The sequence below is a fragment of the Ooceraea biroi genome, chromosome 5 (genome assembly GCF_003672135.1).
Source record: "Ooceraea biroi isolate clonal line C1 chromosome 5, Obir_v5.4, whole genome shotgun sequence".
Lineage (NCBI taxonomy): Eukaryota > Metazoa > Arthropoda > Insecta > Hymenoptera > Formicidae > Ooceraea > Ooceraea biroi.
Window position 1 is genome coordinate 4,162,797 of NC_039510.1, and position 22,479 is coordinate 4,185,275.

The window sequence follows — 22,479 nt, forward strand, 5'->3', positions numbered from 1 at the left end:
ATGACTCAGCGCGATATCCTGATTTTCAGTGGCCGAGATAACTTCGAACCCAAACTTCTTGCCGGATAATCGCGGCGCGATCTTATTTGTACCGTCTGAAAACGGATTGTGAGAACATGGGAGATTTTTGACGATTTCTGTCAATGTACCTCGTCAGTGGGACAGGGAAACCTTGAGTCGCGCAGTCCAAGGCCGCCATACTCGTCTTTGGTACATCTGCTAATTTATGACCCTCGTAACGTTCACCGGCAATGCGTGGCGCAACATTGCCGGTCGGTTCTGTAAGCAGGATCGGTGCAACTACTAAATTTCCTACTCAAATTACGCTCTTCCAGCAATAGTTGTGTTACAACTTGATACATCAGAGATTCTAAAAGCCCCACTTGAATGCATATCACGCTTTGTGAAGCCTATAAATGCCTGTACCTGAATGCGGGAGCTGGGAAACCTTGAACAGGGCACGGTAGACCGACCATCTGTTCGACTAGGATGTCCCTCCTCAATCCGTTTATATCTTTGTCTCGTACGTTCGGACGTACGCTGCCTCGCGGCTCTGCAATAGCGCAAGTATCGGAAAAATGGGGAACGCGATACTACCATCATCGTCATTGTCGTCGTTGTCGTCATTATTGAGCGTATCGTTGATGCACGGCACGCAGAATGCGGGCGTCGCAGGATGTGAAGATAACGATTGATTCACTTTGAGTTTTTCACAAAGAATCACAATATTTTATCGTTTTTAATTCCTCCTTTATCAATATTAATGAATTTTAGACAGTTTAAATAATTTTGTCGTGTATAAATTTTCAGCAAAAATTATAACGATCAGTTCATACTAAACTGGTCGACTCTGCTCACCTGAACAAAGGCGACGGACTAGCCTGAGCATCGCAGAGCAACGTTATTGCTTGACCCTGGATTTTCCAAATCGCATCGAACTTGGATTTAGGCGGCAAGCGAGGTGGACTACTTCCAACCGGTTCTAAAAACGAAAAGGCGAAAAGTTCACCAGCCAGTCGAGGAATCGATCGATATCTTCACATATATGCTTCAATCCAGAATACGCGATGCAAGGTGCATTTCTTTTCATAAAGAAATAACGATATCGTAGTGTTTAAAAAAATTAATTAAAGGGATTTAAATTTCTGAATAATTCCTTTTTCAAAAATCGAAGAAAATCTTTTATGATCTCAACTCGAAAAATTCATTCTATACGTGCAGGAAATATAATCCTCATTCATAGCAACCTTATTTTCATTTAATTTCCATTTCAGACAAATTTCAACCATCGACATTCACATCGAGCCAGCCTCGACATACCTGAAGACAGGAAGTGGATTCGCCTGAGCCTGACACAGCATTGCCATGGAGATTCGCGACGCGACCGAGAGGACAGTTATTTTAGCTGTCGGTGGCACTTTCGGTGCTGCGCCAGTTACTGGCTCTAGATACACAAATAATAAAGCGATGAAACGAGTCGACAGACGTATCCTGCATCCATTGACATGTAACAATCGAGCGACAAAAGTTCTCCTTCAGCGGAAGCTGTTGCGTAACGTCGGAAGAGGAGTATTTTTATGCAAGAATCTAATAATATCGATAGGACGGCGAGCCGAGCCTCCGCTACGGATATCGGCAGTAATAATCCTAAATACCTATAAGCTGGTAAAGGGTGTCCCTGCGCAGGGCATAGCATCGTCACAGCCGCTCCGACAATGCTCGCGAGAACGTCGTACTTCGACGTAGACGCGACTCTAGGCTTGGCACCATTTACCGGTTCTACAGAACGATAATGTTACGGAAGCTACATTAGACACGAAGAAATTCTACACGAACGTTTAACGTTAAGTTAATTAAGCATGTCGATGAACTGACCTAAATGCGGGAGCAGGGAACGCCTGTGCGTCGCACAATAAGCTGATTTCGGCATGGTTCACCACTTCAAAGGAATTGATTTTTGCCATTTTCGGAAATTTTGGAGATACACGACCTGCTGGTTCTAATGTGAACGAAATTTGTTATTTCTGTTGAAGCGACAGGTCTGCGTTAGGACAGAACGCGCCACCGCCGCATAATTTGCTTTTTATCAAATATTTCACTAAAATTTATTAATTTTATTTATTTATTTATTTACTACTAAAATTAAATTCATAATATTCAAAACAGGCTAATTAAATCTGATAATGACTGACCTAAATCCAGGAGCAGGGAATGCCTGCGCATCGCACAATAAGCTTATTACGGCGCCATTCACTACCTCAAAGGAGTCGGATTTCGCCGATTTCGGGAATTTTGGGGATACACGGCCTGCTGGTTCTAATTTAGAAACGAAGATCGTTATTTCTCTTAAAATGATACGTCTACACCAGGACGGAACGCGCCACCGCTGTATTATATGTTTTAATCAAGTAATTTACTAGAATTAAATTAGAAATGCTGTATAATATCTAACGATGAAAATTGTACATAAAATTATATAAAATTCATATCAATTGTACAATTGATCCAAAACTGTGTAAGATGCATCGTGACAGACAGCAACCATTGTTAGTTAAATGACCAATTATGCAATCCGCATTCAGCTTGTTAACAGCGCATTACCTGTGACTCGGAGGTGGCGAAGCCTGAGCGGAGCAAGTTAGCGCGAGAGACGATTTCGCGCTTCTTACATAAGTACTGCTCTTTGCGTCGCTCTGAAAGGCGGGCGCCTTCGATCCCACGGGCTCTGCAGCGAAACGAGGAGTTTGAGCATCGAGAATCTTTTATTCTCTTAATTACCTGAACGACGGTACCGGGAACCCCTGCGCAGGACAGTGCAAGCTCGACGTGCTTCCGGCGGCACGTATAAACGAGTTCGCGCGATCGTCACTCGAGAATTTCGGACCCTTCGCTCCCATGGGCTCTGGTAATACAATAATCGTAGCAATATGGATCGCTTGTTAATTGAAGGATGAATCACACAATTCGCGTTTTGATTTCACGTAAAAGTGAAATCCTCGATATGAGTAAAACGAATCTCTATGTACGCGACTCGTCTGTCAGTATCATAGAATTCTCTTATTGATATTCAAATTGGCAATCAATAAACAGCAATCGCCATCTAACTACCTGAACGCTGGTACCGGGTGACTCTGCGCTTGGCACTGCAACGCGAATCCAGCCGTCGATTTCGTCTCCAGCCATCGTTTCGCATCACCCGTGACGGAGGGTGCTTTGCTGCCTACTGGCTCTTTGAGCAAGAAAAAGCATCACAGGCTTTTGTCATCGGAATTAAGAAAGTTACCGTATAGTATCAATTTAGTCCCGAGTAAAATTTTATCGTTGCGTTCCTTAAGAAAAAAGGAAACAAGAGCGAAGTCCTTCCGATTAATCGCGTGATTCGACCACGTTTGATTTACCTGAATGTTGGCACAGGGTAAGCTTGCCCTTGGCAGAGGATCACGATGTGCGTGTCGGTGCGCCTTTCCATCAGGCTGCCCTTCTCCCCCAGAATCGAGGGTGCTTTCGTGCCGACCGGTTCTATCGACGTACAATGCACTTTAATCGTTCCGAACGCGCGGGAGTCGCGCAAAAATAACGTTACCTAAAACTGGGCACAGGGTGGCCCTGAGCCGGGCAGAACAATACGACCGTGAAGCCCGCATCTCTCTGCTTCCATCCACCTTTTAAGTCGCCCGTCAATGCCGGCGCTTTGCCGCCGACCGGTTCTGGCGGGACAAAAGTCACCGCGAAATCAGAGAGAAGTGACACGCAACGCGCGCTCGTTAATTGCTCGGTAACTTTACCTAAAGGAAGGTACAGGATATCCCTGCGCAGGGCACGGCAACACGGCGCTAGAACCCGTTCTCTTCTTCAACCATCCCCCTCTTATCTCGTTCGTGAGAGCCGGTGCTTTAGTTCCGATCGGCTCTGACGATCATAGACGTGCACGCGATCAAGCAACTTGGAGTTTGCAAAATTAAACCGCGCGGTTTGTCTAAATCTCATTAATTTCGCATCTTAAATCGCATATTAGAGCCCGAGTCCACTGTCACGTGGATAAATCGAGGCAAATCCGAAGAATTTGGAAATAATAAAATAAACCGCGAACGCTTTATCGTAGATCGACATGAATCCTGCGAGATTTTAATCAAATACTAGCTAAATCGCGAGATGCTAAAAACATAAATGTTGAGTCTATTATTCTACTAAGATGTTTATATTTTTATACATTGCAGTTACCTAAACGAGGGTACAGGATAGCCTTGCGCCGGGCACGACAACACAGCATTGGAGTTCATTCTTTTCTTCAACCATCCCGCTCTTAGCTCGCTGAGAGCCGGAGCTTTAGTTCCGATCGGTTCTGACAATTACAAACGCACACATGCGATAAACCAGCTCGGTTTTTCGGTAATTTTACGAATTATTTGAAATAGAATAACTTTTAATTTGAATTTAATTAAAAATGAACAAAACTGCTGGTTTATCGAATTTAATCATACTTTTTATATGATGCGCCATTACCTAAAGGAGGGTACAGGATAGCCCTGCGCTGGACAGAACAATACGATGTCGGATTCCGCAACAGACTCCATCCATACACCCTTCACGATGCCGGTTATCGCAGGTGCTTTGCTTCCGACTGGCTCTAATCATTTATGTAACGATCGTTCAACAAGCTGATATTTTTATTCGATGCGACTGCTCTCGTCGCGTTTTTATATAAGTATACTGGTGGAACAGGAGACCCCTTCGTCGAGGCAGGAAACAGAGCGGAAAATCGGAGCAAAAACCGCGCAGAGATAAAACGTGAAACGAGGAAGCGATAACTTGCGCTTGATTCGCATAATCGATCGCGAAGTCTCGATATCGTTATATCCGAACGCACTTCGTCGTTTTTCTTTTAGAAGATTCATAGTAACTTTACCTAAAGGAAGGCACAGGATATCCCTGCGCTGGACACGGTAACACGACACTGGATGCCATCATCTTTTCCATCCATACGCCTTTTACGTCGCCTGTAAACGCTGGCGCCTTGCTGCCCACGGGTTCTAACGTACAAGGAAACCATGCGGTGAACACTAGCAAAATTGCAAAATTGCATACGTTGCCCGACGGGGGACAGGGGACCCCTCTTTGATTAAGAAAATAATACAAAATCAAATAAACATATAATAATTTTAAAAGAACCGATAAAATAAAATTCATAAAATCGTAAGTAAAATAAATTAAAATGAATAAAACTGCATGTACGAGCACAACAAGGATTTACCTAAACGAGGGTACCGGATAGCCCTGCGCAGGGCAAAATTGTACAACGCTGGAAGCAGCCTTTCTCTCCATGAAGCCTCCTTTCAAAGTGCCCGTCATCGCTGGCGCTTTGCTTCCGACTGGCTCTGACAATTTACAGACAGACACGGGCATGCTTTGAAAATCCTATTAAGCTCTACGGTACTTTAGAGTACTTGCATGTGTACCTATACGTTGGAACCGGGAACCCCTGCGCGGGACAAAACAGGGTGAGATCATCCCCGCGAACGCGATCGTACCAGGCTTTCTTCGCGTCGCTCGAGAACTTGGGCTTCTTCGTGGCGACTGGCTCTAATTGCGTGATAAACGATGAAGCGGAATTCTCCGCGAGAATCATCTATCGTTCTACCTACGATTCTGATACTTATGCCTGTACCTATATGCTGGCACCGGGAACCCTTGCGCGGGACAGAACAGGGTCAGGTTCTCCCCTCGAACGCGGTGGTACCAAGCCAGCTTCGCGTCGCTCGAGAACTTGGGCTTCTTCGTGGCGACTGGTTCTGATCGCGTGATCGGAAACGAAATGAAACTCTGTTTGCATGCTGCGGGAAGTCTGGCGTTTCCGTCGATAATCTTAGAGAGAGCATTCAGAGCGTGTACCTATACGCTGGAACCGGGAACCCCTGCGCGGGGCACAACAGGGTAAGATCCTCTCCTCGAACGCGATCGTAGCCGGCGAACTTTGCGTCGCTCGAGAACTTTGGTTTCTTCGTGGCGACCGGCTCTAATCACACGACAAGGAACGAAATAAAATTCCACTCGCGTGCTGTGGGACTTGCCTAACTGCTCTAATCTACGGCCTTTAGAGTACTTGTGCATGTACCTATACGTGGGAACTGGGAACCCCTGCGCGGGACACAGCAGAGTCTGATCGTCTCCGCGACCACGATCATACCAAGCCAGCTTTGACTCGCTCGAGAACTTTGGTTTCTTCGTGGCGACTGGTTCTAATTACATGAGAGGAAACGAAGTAATCGTACGGCTGTATCGAGTTCCAGCGATTCCAAAAGTGAGGGAATCCGAGTGACCGTACGGAGATCATTAAACCCCGGCCTATTACTACTAATAATAATACTAGAAGACAAACTGCGAAGTAGATTATGATGTAAATCGACGATAATAATGCGTTATGGTACCTGGTTACAGCAACAGGATGCCCCTGCGCGTTACACAGCATGCTCGCTTCCGATCCGCGATTACGAACGATAGAGAACGTTTTAACGTCCCCGATAAATGCGGGCGCTTTACTTCCCATAGGTTCTAAATGAGAGAACAAAAGGTCCACGTAATACGAGAGATACGCGTTTCTTATGTGGCTGAATACTCTCGGACAGAGTTCCCCTCACCGACATATCTCGCGCGATTATTTCACGTAAGAGAAAAAGAAATTAATTGATTTTACGTTTTTTTGTTAATAATTAATATTCCATGTGATGTAGATTTCTTTCAAAGCGTTTCTGCATTGATATTATTTTCAGGGACGCGTTCTTATTGCATTCAACTCGATGTCATTTGAACCTTCATTAAATATCGTACCTAGACACGGGAGCAGGATGGCCTTGGGCATTGCACGGAAGACTGATTTCTGCGTTCGCTTTCCGTGCCAATAGAGAGATCTTTGCTTCGCCGGCGAAGGCGGGCGCCTTGCTTCCGACAGGCTCTAAAGAATATCGGCTTGCCATTATTTCGAACCCGATCTTTGTTTGGCAATGTAGAGCGGAGACAGGGCTACCCCTCGCCAACAACGAATTGCTACGCATAATTAATTCTACAAACTTTTAATTAAGAATATCACGTTGCGAATAAATATTTCGCGTTATTTTCTGCTTTATAAGATGAAAACCTTGTCAAATTAAACAGTTTTTTTCCCGTTAATATGTATAAATAATATCATCGCTTTTAATAAAATTTCTTTGTGTTTTTTTAATTACATTCCGTACCTAGATACCGGAGGAGGATGACCCTGAGCATTGCAAGGCAGACTAACGTCCATGTTCGCTCTTCGCACCAAGAGAGACAACTTCGCATCGCCCGCAAAAGCGGGTGCTTTGCTTCCAATGGGTTCTAAAGAATATTGAATTATTTGAGAAGCTGTACTACGTGCACACAACGCGGGAACAGGGTTTCCCCTCAAACATGAAGCTCGACCTCAGCCAATCGATACAATCTTCGCTTCTCTCAGAGTTTATCGAGATCAATACAGAACGCTTTTATCTACAAAATTGAATTTGGTCAACTGAAACTAAAATCTATTACCTAGTAGTGGGCACAGGACTTCCCTGAGCAGCACAGAAAATACTAATTGGCTGTCCTTCGTGTCGCCGAATTGTGCGACTAACATCATCCGATGTCAGTCTGGGCGACCTGGCGCCTATCGGTTCTGAAATCGACGGAAATTGGATTCGCGCATAAGAATCTCTTATGGGAGATTACCTGGCAGTTGGAATGGGGAATCCCTGAGCGTTGCAGGCAAGCACCACGTCCGTGCCCATACGTCTAGGATAAGCTCTAAGAGTATCGTCGGTGGAGAAGATCGGCGATTTAAACCCGACCGGTTCTACGGGAAACAACGTGACCGAGATGATCAATGTATCGCACGTGGCGACCACCAAAGAGAATCATTAATTAGATGATTAAATTGAAGAGGTAAGCTATCGTAAATTTTCCAACCCGAGATTCGACGTGCCGATTATTTAATTAAAATCTTTAATTCCAGATTTTAGCGTGACAACCAGGAGCATAACGTATCCACGTCTCACCTCGAAATCGGAACAGGGTAACCCTGCACTGGGCACATCAGATTGGCAGCGTCACCCGACTTAGACTCCATGAATTCGACCTTACGCACACTGGGCAGTTTTGGCTTCGCGCTCGACGTGGGTTCTAAGAGACGCGCGAGGACGAGAACAAGCGATTGTTAAGCATGGAGAACGGTACTGACCGTGTAATGGGGACAGGGAACCCTTGAGCGGGACAAGTCATCGACACCGCGGTGGAGCTCGGTGTTGGCCTCACCACTTTTATGTCTGCGTTCGTGAATTTCGGTTTCGCACTGGACACCGGCTCTGTATCGAGGAAACGTTAGAACGTCACGTACGAACGTCGATATCGTATCACGATCCGAACGCTGGGACCGGGTATCCCGAGGGAGAGACCCAGATGTAAGGCCAGATAAAATAACGTAAAGCTGTGTGTCAAGTACGGGATACAAACTGTTCTCCAACAAGCATATCTGTACTTTTCAAAATCCATCGAGATTAGACTACGATACATTCTCGAGCATTAATGCGCTAGATTATACGATAAGTTTTCGTTCTTGGAAATTCGAAATGTTAAATGTTACACATATGCAATATAATATCTTATAATTTTCAGAAATCCATATCATGTGTATGCAGAAATACTGTTCAAGTCTGACTAGAAGCAGAAAACGACAGTTATCGAGTGCCTCAGCTGAGAGAAACCCTAGAACAAAAGCCGCGACAGAAGAATTAAGCGGGATCTGAATGTAATTTGAATAACAAGGACGCGATTAAACCTGGAGGAAAAATCGATGGTTGCCCTTTTGCGTCCACTTTCTCTCGGCTTTTACTCACCGCCTGCATCGCAACTGTGCATCAATCGATACATACTCATTGTCAGACGCATTCTGTGCACGTTTGATATACCTGTAGCTCGGTACGGGGAATGCCTGGGCTGGACACGGCAAAGTCAGCGGTTGCTCACGTTGCACCGTATACGTCGTGTAGGTGCGAGAATTTTCGGTCATCGGAAATTTTGGTCTTGTACTGGCAACCGGTTCTACAAAAGAGAAACCGAGGAAGCTGCAGTCTCTGGATAACCGATCGTTAAATAATGATTCTACGGAAGTCCTGTCCACAAATTATACAAGAATCGCGATTCGTATTACGATGCAGTCATCGTAATACTTAAGAAGAACCTGAACTGCCACAATTTGGTAGTAAGTATCATTGCACAATTAATGATTTTCAAATGACATTTGCCACGAAAAAGATACGATTATTTCTTTCTTTTTCATCGTTTCTAATCTTCTAATTTTCCTAGGAAAAATCATGTACCGGGACAAGGTACAGCTCCGTGCTGAGGCAATCAGACAGCATTATTGTATCGACTATCCAGTGCTCGGCAACCGCCGCGAAACACTAGGGAGGATAATCACCTGCGATGACGTGTCCTCGATGACTTCACCCGGCGCGATCAAAGGCCGCGGCAGACGGCGGGGATGGCTCAGACGAAATATTATACGATAAAGAGCAATTTACCTGAATGCTGGCACGGGAAACCCTTGAACGGGACAGAGGAGGGTCGCGACGGTGCCCAATATCGCATTCGGATTCGTCGATTTCACGTCGAGCGCCGTTAATTTCGGCTTCGAGCTCGACAACGGTTCTACGTAACATCAGAAATACACACGACTGAATACCGGATCGTTTTGGCGGTAGAAAATCGATCGGTAGGAAATCAAGTCCCCTCGCAAACTTACTTGAAGACTGGGACGGGATACGCCTGGGCGGGACACTGCAGTGTCAGACCTTGGTCCTCCGCAATCTCGAATGTACGGCTTTTATCAATGGTCGAGAACTTGGGCTTCGCCAAGCCGACCGGCTCTATAAACGAAACCCGCGATCAAGAGCGAAATCGATGCATCGATTGATTCCATCATTATACGGGGTGTCCCAGACCTACCGTACCACCGGTTAATGGTAGATCCCTGAGGTGATTCTGAGACGAATGTTCCTCTTGCAAAATGTCGAGGGTGGCGTAGTTTCGGCGCTACGAAGGGTTATAATTATCCCATCCTTGTGTAGAATTTTCCCGCGTTCAGTGACGGTGGGTCGAAGGGGTCCCGCGCATCGCGCACACTTCAATTTGAACAGCCGCGAAAAATTAAGATCAAATTGAAGTGTGCGCGATGCGCGGGACCCCTTCGACCCACCGTCACTGAACGCGGGAAAATTCTACACAAGGAGAGGTAACTACAACCCTTCGTAGCGCCGAAACTACGCCACCCTCGACATTTTGCAAGAGGAACATTCGTCTCAGAATCACCTCAGGAATCTACCATTAACCGGTGGTACGGTATGTCTGGGACACCCTGTATATAAATCTACTTTTAGAAACATAAATCGTGATCGGTACTATTAACGTTAAGCCAATGAAATTAAGTACCGCAAATGAAGCGGATATCGTCTCACGGATGAAGAATTTACGTAACTTTTATCGTCGGTCGGATGAAAACCGAGATTAAATGCGGTTTTCTGCACGAGGAATCGATACTGGGACAGGATAGCATCCTCAGGGAAAAGAAGTTCCTCGGGTGTCTACCGCTCGCGTACTCCGCCCTCCAGAACGATAAAAGGAGATCGACCGATTCATCGACGTACCTATACGTGGCGAGCGGGAACGCCTGAGCCGGGCATAGCAACGTAAAACCCGCGCCTTTTGTAACGCGCAGCCCAACGTCGTTTACAGATGGAAACCGAGGCTTGGTGCTCGACGCGGGTTCTAAAAACAGAATGCTAGACAGTCCGATATGCACAAAGCCGGCGGCGCCGGGTTATTCTAAATATGCTGGAATAGGGTTTGCCCCCGTCGACATCGCGACGAACTAGTGCGCGAGCTAAAGACTTTTCGTTGGATTAGATTGCCCACCTAATTGCTTACTACACGGCAGCAACGATATCTTGAAATTTTACAGTGCCAGGAGAGGTCTTAGGAAAATTACCGTTGCAATTATGCAAGAAAATTGAACGGAAGCTAACTGTTGGAGGTAATAACGTAGAAATTTCAGGCTGCAGCACGAAAAGTGGCTCACCGAGGCCTCGATTCCCTACCGAAAAGTGATTACAGTAATCTACGAACGCCTACCTATAGAGAGGCACCGGAAATCCTTGAGCGGGGCAAAGGAGAGTAACGTTTCTCTGCGAGGAGGCGCTAAATCGCTGAAGATCGCTCGAGCCGGACAATTGCGGGCGCGTGCTGGAGGCTGGTTCTGATGAGACAGATCATCGAAGGGTGAGAGAGCTTTTTACCTGTACGATGGGACGGGGAACCCTTGAGCAGGACACAGCAACGTCATCGCACCGCCAAGATACACTTTGAATCCTTGCGAATCCGCCAACGACGGAAATTTCGGACGAGCGCTTGCGACTGGTTCTACGGAAGTTCGATGAAGCCAGAGAAACATTTTTTAAATTAGCAGCGTATACTATGCGTACTTGGATAAAATGTAATATAACATTAAGATAAATGTAGAACAGTTAATGCGTTTTTGTACACGATAATCGCCGGAAATTAATGGATGTATTGATTCTTGGAGAAATCGAATGAGAAGAAAGAGAAGAATGAACAAGGCGCGCACGTGTTTCCGTCCGCACTTCCTTCCTCCGTATTCTCTCTGGTATTCCGCATTGCGGTCGTGCACCAACCGGGGATATAGTCGCTCTATAGTACGCATTTACTTTCTTATGGCATAGACGTTTTGTGTACCTGAAGGCTGGAACGGGGAACGCCTGTGCCGGACACATAAGAGTCAATGGCCGATCGCAGTGAACAGTGTACGTACGCGAGTTCTCTGTCATCGGAAATTTTGGTTTTGTGCTGGCGACTGGTTCTACAAGAAAGCGAAAGAAAGCACGAGCGTACAACGCAAGTCTGCAATTTGGACGGTCGCAAATTTGCGCAGCAACGGAATTTCTACTTCCGGAACTCACGTCTCTGCTTAATCGGTCTAAAAATCGTTATCGTTAAAACTGATTGCTGCGACAGGGTGCGTCATATAATGTTCCTCTCAGATAAATTATCGCTAAAATTTCAGATATTTCAAATATAATATTATCAAACGATGTAGGTAATTAAACAAAATGTATAACGAGAAACAAACCCGTTGAATTTCTTTGTTACAAAGATGCGGTTTTCGAAAGTAATTAGCTTTAATTATCGCTCGCTGTTTCCGACGCTTCCGCGTTTCAGATTTATTCCTGAAATCTAAATATACTGCGATATAACCTTGTCCCACCTATGCGACGGAACGGGAAATCCTTGTGCAGGGCACAGTAGAGTCAAAGCATCTCCCTCGTTCGAGACAAATCCACGCGAATTATCCATTGTTGGAAACTTTGGGCGTACGCTCCCTACGGGCTCTAAGGAAGAAGACCGAGGGTGAAAGGAAACGCTGACGATGTCACAATGATCCACTTATGTATGCCGAGAGACAGGGAACCCTTTGGAGGCATTGAAGTGCTTAAAGGGAGGTAACCACCCATCCGAAATCCATTATATATCCAGGTCGTTTCCGTGTCACAGTTTCGTAAATATCGGATCATAAATAATCTAACAAATACCTAACATTTTCTAAGTAGAGCTTTTTTTCTCCAATTATCACAAAAATACGGCAATCTCTGAAATCGTGCGAGAAATCTCGATTTTATTAGAAATTAATTTTTTCTAGTGATACAATTTCAAGATCCTACCTATAAGACGGAACCGGAAATCCTTGTGCAGGACAGAAAAGCGGCAAGCTCCCGTTGGTCTTCGTCACGAATCCAATCAAGTTGACGATACTTGAAAGTTTTGGACGTGCGCTCGCTACGGGCTCTGGCAATCGCAGCCCGGGGAAGAAGAGGACAATTATAAGAGACGACGAGGAGGCAGGCGAAGCGTCGTCGCGAGTTTCGACTTACTTGTGAAACGGGACAGGGAACCCTTGAGCGGGACACAACAATGTGACGGATCCACCTTTGATCATGCGGAATCCCCGGATGTCGTCTATCGTCGGGAATTTCGGTTTCACGCTTCCGACTGGCTCTAAACATCGGTGAATCATACATATACTGTACCACCAGCTGGGGATTACAGAACGACGAAGAACCTCTGAACCTCTGAATTCACATGCTGCGATTTCGTGACCAATAATTAACGATAAAACCGTAATACGATTTCTCCGTGTTACGAATGTATGAGCGCAGGCGGTCTTCGCATAACGTTTAATCCTGGAAATTGCGACACGATGAGAAATTCTCTCTTGAACAATGTTAGATTTTAATTATATATACAGGGTGAGGCACCTAAAACAGGCCACCTGAATATCTCGGCTGTTATTGGTGACAGAAAAAAATGTGTCAAACCAAACTTGTATGGTTTCGAGGGATACATAATTTTTTCTAAATACTTTTTTATTAGATGGACGCGTAGAGGTCATATGAAGGTAAACTTCGTTTTTTTAAATGGTATGATGTGTTTTTTTTACGTACCATCTAGTAGAGCGTTTGAAGATGCGCACATTGATCTACGGGTCAAAATTATTCAAAGTCACTGAAGGCTAAAATTTCTAAGTGCTAGAACTTTTTCATTTCTGAGTTTACGGTATTTTCAATAGCAGAGAACTCTAGGCAATATAAGAAATAATGATATGAACAACTCAGAACTTCTCGGAAAAGAAAAAATTTTTAACGGCTAGAACTTTTTCATTTCTGAATTTACGGTATTTTCAATAGCAGAGAACTCTAGGCAATATAAGAAATAATGATATGAACAACTCAGAACTTCTCGGAAAAGAAAAAATTTTTAACGGCTAGAACTTTTTCATTTCTGAATTTACGGTATTTTCAATAGCAGAGAACTCTAGGCAATATAAAAAATAATGATAACAACTCAGAACTTCGCGGAAAAAGAAAAAATTTCTAAGGGCTAGAACTTTTTCATTTCTGAGTTTACGGTATTTTCAATAGCAGAGAACTCTAGGCAATATAAGAAATAATGATATGAACAACTCAGAACTTCTCGGAAAAGAAAAAATTTCTAACGGCTAGAACTTTTTCATTTCTGAATTTACGGTATTTTCAATAGCAGAGAACTCTAGGCAATATAAAAAATAATGATAACAACTCAGAACTTCTGGGAAAAAGAAAAACTTTCTAAGGGCTAGAATTTTTTCATTTCTGAGTTTACAGTATTTTTAATAGCAGAGAACTCTAGGCAATGTAAAGTAAATTATTTTCCCTTGCAGTTGGCCTTCAGTGACCTTGAATGATTTTGACCCGTAGATCAATGTGCGCATCTTCAAACGCTCTACTAGATGGTACGCAAAAAAAATTGTTAACACAAATTTACATTCTTGTTAAAAATGAAAACCGCTACGATATCGTTGTCAATTAGGCCTCGACATCAAAGACGAGAAGACCGCCCTCACTCATTATCAAGTACGGAATATCTAATTGCAATTTCTTAATGGAGAACCAGCGCAAGGGCCGCTTTAAGATTTGAGACACTCGATGTACCTATATGACGGGACCGGGAAGCCCTGCGCAGGGCACAGAAGCGGCAGGGTTCCGTTCGTGGACGTGACAAGGCCGTTTATGTTGCTGACGCTGGGGAACTTCGGGCGCACGCTTCCCACGGGCTCTGCGGCGGATTGCGGAATCCCGGAAGAAGAAAGAAAAGAAAGAGCACATAGCGCGACTTCCGCGTGGCTTCCGCGACTTACTTGTACAGGGGGACAGGGAAACCCTGCGCGGGGCACATCAGCGTGACCGAGCCGTCCTTCGTCGTGCGGAAGCTCCTGGAGTCGTCGATCGTCGGAAACTTGGGCCTCACGCTGCCGATTGGTTCTGATCACATCGTTACAATTGGGACACTTGCGCGTCCGCAAACGGCGAACGGTCATCCCGCGGGACTCGCGTTCGCTCATCGACGTTGCGGTCTCTACCTGAACAGGGGAACGGGAAACCCCTGTGCCGGGCACACCAGGGCCTGGGAACCACCGACGAGCGTCCGGAACCCGCGCACGTCGTCCGTCGACGGGATCTTTGGGCGCACGCTGCCCACCGGCTCTAAAAAGCACGCGGTGTTTCTTCTGTTCTTTTACGTTCTCTCTCTTACGGGTTGAATGCTTGGGTACGCGACACCATGGATCATCCTTGTGAAAGGATGTGGATGATGAATCGACCTCGACATCATGTTACGTTACGAGCGAATCTGAGTGCCTTCCAGAACGATGACACCGGTTACTTTAACTAGATCAATGAGAAGGAACGGGAACCCCTGTGCTAGACACATACACATCGCGACGCCTCGAGGCACAATTTGCGTAGGTACACGAAGTGATATCTTTATGTTAAATATAAATCCGAGATCGTTAAACTGCGAGTTGTGCGTACGAAAACTGGACATACGAAAGCTCAGTCGCAAGTTATTTCTATAAATTTCTGCTCGACGTGCGATTCAGTTTATTACCTCGGCTATAATTTTCCCCATTGATTCTTAAGAAATTAAGAATTAAACTTAAGAAAATTAATTAGTTTCTTAAGCATAATTCAAACAAAGAAAAACATGCAATCGATAATTATCGTCGCGTCGAGCAGTACTAAAACTGTCTCATCTGATTAGGATCTTCACAAATTCCTTTGCGCTCGATCAAGAGTGTCGTACCTATGAGATGGTACCGGGAATCCTTGGGCAGGGCACAGGAGCGGTATGCTGCCTCTCAAACCCACGGAAAGGCCATTTATGTTGTCCATCGAAGGGAACTTTGGCCGTACACTCCCCACGGGTTCTGCGTAACGAAAAGCCAGTAGAGAGCCCCCCTGGTTCGTGCCGCCAATTATCCTTATTACGGCTACATTGCATCTTGCTCCAGTTAGCCCCCAGATTGTTGCATCGCGCATCGTGTTCCATCAACGTGACTCGACAAGTTTGCTTTCGCGCTACTGCCCATCGTACGGTATATAAGCGATCCGTTCATCGGTGTCATCATGTCGATCAGCATAGCGCTCGAGGGCTATTAGCGGCGGAGCGAAAGTGGTTTTGCATTCAGCGTTCATTATAACGTGGTGAATCCGCGTGAAGAATTAAAAGAGAATCTTGATTCCGAGTTATCCAAGTCACGCAACGAGACGAGCCGTTGAGCGTAATAGCGGTGTAAGTCGTGAATGAAAATGAGATTTTTATCACACACATTGGTAATTATTTAGTTTAACGGAGCAACCTCGGATGACCTTGACCTTGACATATATTATAGAGGTCACCCTCCTGAGTGACCTTCAAAAGATTTTAGCCGTCGCTCATTGTTTATTAAAAAGTTATTAACAAAAGAAGTTTAATGATTTTGCACGAATTTTCACCTGTCCACGCGAAGCAAGGACTTGAGTTTGACATATATTACAAAAGTCACCTTCCCGAATAACCCGCACTAGGTTTCACCCGTCGCTCGTTGTTTGTTAAAAAGTTATTAACAAAAAAGTTTAATGAATAGAGCATAATTTTACGATATCATATACGTTTACGAAAGAGTATATTTGATGGAATTTTACCTTTAAATCAGAAATAGGTTTGGGTTAGGTTATATTTTCCGAAACTGGAGCCCCGGACACATACGCTCGTTTTCAGCCCGCTTCGCGGGAGGGCGGGGGGAGGGGCAAAGCCCCTCCCCCCGCCGGAGCCGGTGTTACAGATTTCACCGTACAGATTTTGATCACCTGGTACACGGCACGGATTCTGGCGGGGGGAGGAGCGAAGCCCCTTCCCCCCCGCCCTCCCGCGAAGCGGGCTGAAAAACGAGCGTATATGTGTCCGGGCTCCAGTTTTGGAAAATATAACCTAACCTAACCTAACCAGGTTAGATTAGATTAGGTTAGGTTAAATCACTTTCCTTCCTTCGTTCATATTCGTCGTTTATGTCTTTCAATATTCAAAATAACTACTATATTTTCGAAACTTCTTTTGTTAATAACTTTTTAATAAACAATGAGCGACGGCTAAAACCTTTTGAAGGTCACTCAGGAGGGTGACCGTGACAACATATGTCAAGGTCAAGGTCATTCGAGGTTGCTCCGTTAATCTAAATAATTACCCACCATTATATGGCAGTCTGTTACGTAATCGTTCCAGCTTAATTTAAGACCTGTAATTGTTGTCGAGCAAAATAGCAAGATGGAACGCGCTTTTGAGCGCACTTCTGAGCTACGAGATGACGGAAACTTGGCTGGTACCACTGTCGCGCTTAACGGCTGAAATATCGTTAGTCCACGTAATTTATAACGCGGAACGGAACTCGGCTGCGTTGAGTGCCACGTGTATGGAACGTGCGCAACGTCCACACACGGAGGAGTTCTCGGCTGAAAGAACATGTTCCGTAAACTTACCACGCGAGAGCGAAGGACAGAGCCCGGAGATCGCGGAAGGCGCCGCGAAGCGTCGAAAGAATTTCGCACAAGTCATGGTCTCTTTCTTTCTCTCTTTCTTTCTCATTTTCATCTTTTATCTCTCTTTGGACAATTGCTCTCGAAACCGATCATGCCAAGAGTCGAGTTTTGGGCGGGCGGTGGCGCGTGCCCGCAGGGGTACCCTGTCCCAGCATTCAGGTTCACCCGCGAGCTTGATCGCATTACAATGCCAGACATGCGTCTCGTCTAAGATAAAAGAGCTCGTAGGACAATATAAAAATGTCTGTTTTCCTTGACAATTAATGTTTTGCTAATTAATCGAGGAGACTCGAGAAATCGAATAAGTCGATCAAGCTCGTTGGCGCAAACGATTGCACGTTCATCGAACGTGATTACAAACTCGCAGAGACAACTGATTTTCTAATAATATATAAATACCTTACATGGCAGTGAAATAAGCAAATTGTGAAAGAATCACAACAAAGTCAGCATTGTGAATAAAATTCTTTTGTTATGGAAAATCAATTGTCTATCGAGCTTTAGTTTCGAACCCAGACACCTCGTAATACAATGAATGATTTATGATGACGTTCAAATATTAATGTTGGCAAATTTTTAAAAAATTGCAAGGTATTATATATAAATTATTTGATATTTAATATTGAAAATTTTCTCATTATGATAAGGATAAATTTATATCTCACGTTAAAGCGGAGAGTGCAAGCGAATTGTGTTACACAGATAGTTTCTTAATTATTTACTTCTTATCACTGCACTGTGCCTGTGTATATATATATATATATATTTACAATATATATTTACAGAGAGCAATTTATATATGTATACATATAAAAATAAACGAATAATTATATTAAATGTATTAATTTACAAAGCCGGAAGAGAATGTGCGAGTCGCTGGTATCCGGGTCCGAAACTAGAAATACGATTCTGATTTCGTCTGAGAAACAGATGCGAGACGCTGATTAATGTGAAGCCGGGCCCTCCGCTTGCATCGAAGGATCAACGAGAGAAACGTTACTAAAGAGAGCGGTGCTGAATCAGAATCGTGATTTCCATATGAAAGAAAGACGAGACACGCTTTTGCGTTTTAACTCACCGGTAATGACGAGGCGTCCCTTCGTGGCGGACAGTCTAGTTTCACCTGTGAGCCTGTGCTTCGTGCGACACTGGTAGGTCTTGTATCCATCTTCAGGCCCGACGTCCCTGATGTGAAGTTCGCCGGACGGCAGTACCAAGTATTTTCCATCTAAGCCCGCCCAGAATCGCAGACACGTTAGTCATCATTGCACATCGGTCCACGTAAGTGACACGTCAGGATAATCGAACAATTATTAAGTCTGACCTCGCTTGGCGTCATTATTAACTGTTTAATTAGATACTCGATTAATTAACACGCGCATACTATTGGTATCAAGGAAAGCTCGATTATCCAGACACGATCGGCACGATGCTGGAACGACGACAATGTAAAATTGCCAGACTTCGAGCACAATGCCGTCTCGATTATTATACATGCAGTACTGTTCGCGTACGAATTCGTCGAACGCTGAATAGCCGCGGACCCTTCGTCAATGCTCCTCCTGCATCAACGTCCGGCGAATTCTTTACGGAGGCAAAGCACGTTCGCCAAACAACGGCATGGGAATCTCGCGGCCACATCGTCGCAAAGGAGAGACATTAAGCGATGTTGCAATGCGGAATCACGTCCTCATCCTTGTGCAAGTGAAGCGACACGAGGCGCGCGAGATTCCTCTCGCTCGTTCATGCATCCAGGAAGGATCGGTTCTTTTCATTCGTTACGAGAAACCTGTGCAAATGAGACGGTGCGTTTATTCTAAGAACAAAAGTATGAGAATGCGATAAATAATTAATGAGCTAAATAACTTTTGAATTACTTTCGCACGTTATTTATCATGAAATTAAATCTGATTTTAATTAAAGACGCGAATCAGCATTGTCGCGACAAGCGGATCACAACAAATTGTCCATTAACGCGTTAAAATGACTCCACTGCGATGGAAATTGCAACTTCGACGCCTCTAACGAATCGGATCGTTTTTGTAACCGGGTGTCATCGACAGACGAAACTTCCTGGCTGGGCGATCTGGTTACATGCGATCACACACAAGCGGTTATTCATAACTATTACCACACACGCAGAAGAGGACACAGGTGAGAAGAGATGAATGGTCCGATCGAACGATCGGAAAAAAAAATAAATCACTGGGAAGAGGAGGGCAGGAGGGGGTCTGGAACAGCGCGAGCAGCGGCAGTCAACGTCGTACGAATTTCCACGTGGAATCCCGCATTGCACGGTTGTACTTTCGAAACGAGGGACATCCGAGATCGCAGAAAATGAAACACGCATTCTTGTATTCTGCATCTTGCGCGCATCTGTATCGTGACGTAACGTCGTGATTCGATTGGCATCTGGTATCGACAGAGCGGAGGCCGATGGAACGATTTAGACGACCTGGATTCGTGTGTTACACTTTGCAGCTAAACTCGTCGGCGAAAATACCTATTTCCCTTTCTTCGCCATTCTCTCTTTCCCTCTTGTGTGTCGGCCCTCATAAAATGGAAATTTTCTGTGCAACAATCGTTGCTCCATCGAATCGTATAATATATTCGGATCTCGTGACCAAGGCCAGCGCGTTTCATGCCTGTATCCGATCGGAACATAATTTTTGCGCGAATGCGATCGCCATAGAAGTATCATTACCGAACGACTTATGAGAGAATCCTTGAACCACATTGCGGTACACTAATGGCTTACTAAGCCATCGTTTATCGTAATTCTGCGTTTCAAACTGAACCAATCGTTCGAGGCATTCGCTCTCTTATGGAACACATGACACGAAGAAGTTGCAGTTCTTCTGAACAAAACGCAAGGTATATACAAGAAAAAAGGAGATTGAAAAGTAACATGAGAAAATCGGCTCCGAACGTGTCAATAGATACTTTCCTCATAATTTAAGTCTGAAGTACTCCGTGTTACAGAAATATCTCACGAGAATCGTACGACTTCGGGATAACGGAGCAACAGAAAATATTTTAATGCACACAGAAACGAGCGACGTGATTCCTATTACGATCTCGCGGATTGCGAGTGCGCTAAAGGCTACGGAAGATTCACGCGGCGTTCTCGCCGAGCGACGTCAAGTGTTTGCTTGCACATCATCATGTACCGTAATCGGCGCTAGGATATATATCAGTGGTCTCGTCTTCGATCCAAGAGTCAACCTCGACGAATTCGGCGACGAAGCTCGGTATGTGACACTTGATAATTGCGGCGTTCCCCCGAAGGACATGTTCGTCCATCACGTTCACTGCATACCGCTGCCCGACAACTGCAACCAGACACCGGTTTCCGGTTTTACCATAAGGCGCACATCTACCTACACGCAGGACGCGTTCGATCGCTCGTTGATTGATTATGATTTCAATTGTAAGATGCAAATGAAAATATCATTTCCAGGATTCTGCTTCGTTACGCAAGTTTCCTGTCAATCTCAACTAAATTTATGAACTACGGGAAAAGCTGAATGAAAAATTGCGAAGTGAAGATCCATACATCATTTTGCCGAGAAGTCAAGATTTTGCTAAGCCAGAATTGATATTGCGCAACGTCTCCGTGTCGCATTCAACAAGAGACAAGTTAATTCATAACATTCCAATGTAGTGAATCTAATTTGAATGTTCATATCGCGATAAAGCTGGAATCAAGACATCTTACTACTCAAATCTATATCCAGGCAGTAAATGTATATTTTTAATCAAACTGTACATCTTTAGGTATTCTTTATTCGAGAAAGCCGTATTTACTGGAATCACAAAAATATTTAAAGATCATCCAACTAAACTTCTTTTCATTTCCAACGAAATTAGGCCAACTCGATGAACAATCCTTACGTTATTCTCAATGTAATCGTCGTAAGGACTTTCAATGACTCGATCAATCGCGCTTGGCGAAACGTATCATAATCGCATACTCTATTCACGTCACGTCGGCGAATTAAAATAAACTTTGTTGTCACGGCGTCTAAAGAGTACGTTCCTGCGTTCATCTAAAGAGAACTGGTCGTGCGACTGGTCTTGAAATAGATAGGCGATCGATATTCAGCATTACGATTCGTTACATACGACGTTCAATAAGCAAGTAGCACACACTCGTGCGATACGCAATGCAATGTACAACACCGCAAGAGCGATGTCTATCCGCGTTGCACGCACTTTATACACCTCGCAAACATGATACTAGTAATCGATCGGAGAAAAGGAGAGAAGTGTAGAAAGCGCGTGCGACACGTCGAGCGACCCGAAAGCTCGAAACACGGACCAGTTCTCTCGTTCGGTGATCTGCGCCTCCCCTAAACGGAACCTGTGCCCTTCCGGCTTGCCAGGGAGGATACGTGCGCCCTTCCAGTTTTAACTACCATATGACTGTTCCTCGGCGACGTAGCTGCCGCTGTTGGAATCGATCCATCCCACCACGTCCACGTGGTCGGCCACGAACGAGGGAACTTGACACTTGAAAATCGCCGCGTTGCCGCGTATCGCGAACTGATCGTAAACCTGAACCTCGAAATACTGGGCGACCACTGAAACGAAGCGAGAAAGAGAAAAAAAGGGATGTAAAAAAGCGCGTTTGTCCGGGCTGCGCCGGTGTGCACCTTGGTGAGCTTTGATCGCGGCGATTAAAATTTCAATGAAGCCAAGTATCGGTAAACTGCCAGTTTCTCGATCGTGCCTGCGACGAGCACGGTGGAGTTCCATTGCACGTGGACATCGATCCGATCAAATCCGACTTGATCTAATTGCAAATTACGCGCGCGAGAGAGCGAGGTAGATTAACGAGAGACTGATTCATCACGCTTTCAAGTAGTATTTAAAATAACATTTTTTTCTTGGCGTTACAATAATCATAAAAAGAATTTAACATTATTTTTTAATAATGCGGCTTGTGTTATAAGAAATGTCCATTTCT

General features: G+C 44.8%; 1 protein-coding gene across 32 annotated transcripts in view; it reads right to left on the minus strand.

The window, feature by feature from the left end:
- The window catches only part of LOC105287780 (Down syndrome cell adhesion molecule-like protein Dscam2), a 68,055-nt gene that overhangs the window by 34,057 nt on the left and 11,519 nt on the right, over positions 1–22,479 (minus strand). For 10 of the 32 annotated variants that reach the window (XM_026969764.1, XM_026969782.1, XM_026969756.1 and 7 more), the window contains exons 5-6: positions 18,589–18,738; positions 7,230–7,353 (exon numbers count right to left, since the gene is read on the minus strand). In XM_026969764.1, the coding sequence (XP_026825565.1) occupies positions 7,230–7,353; positions 18,589–18,738 (274 nt within the window). Of the gene's footprint in view, positions 1–2,778; positions 3,100–4,906; positions 5,031–7,229; positions 7,354–9,793; positions 9,918–11,342; positions 11,467–12,992; positions 13,117–14,794; positions 14,995–15,016; positions 15,141–18,588; positions 18,739–20,680; positions 20,843–22,479 lie in introns of those variants that run through there. The other 22 variants (XM_026969768.1, XM_026969775.1, XM_026969772.1 and 19 more) reach the window with 8 other exon arrangements.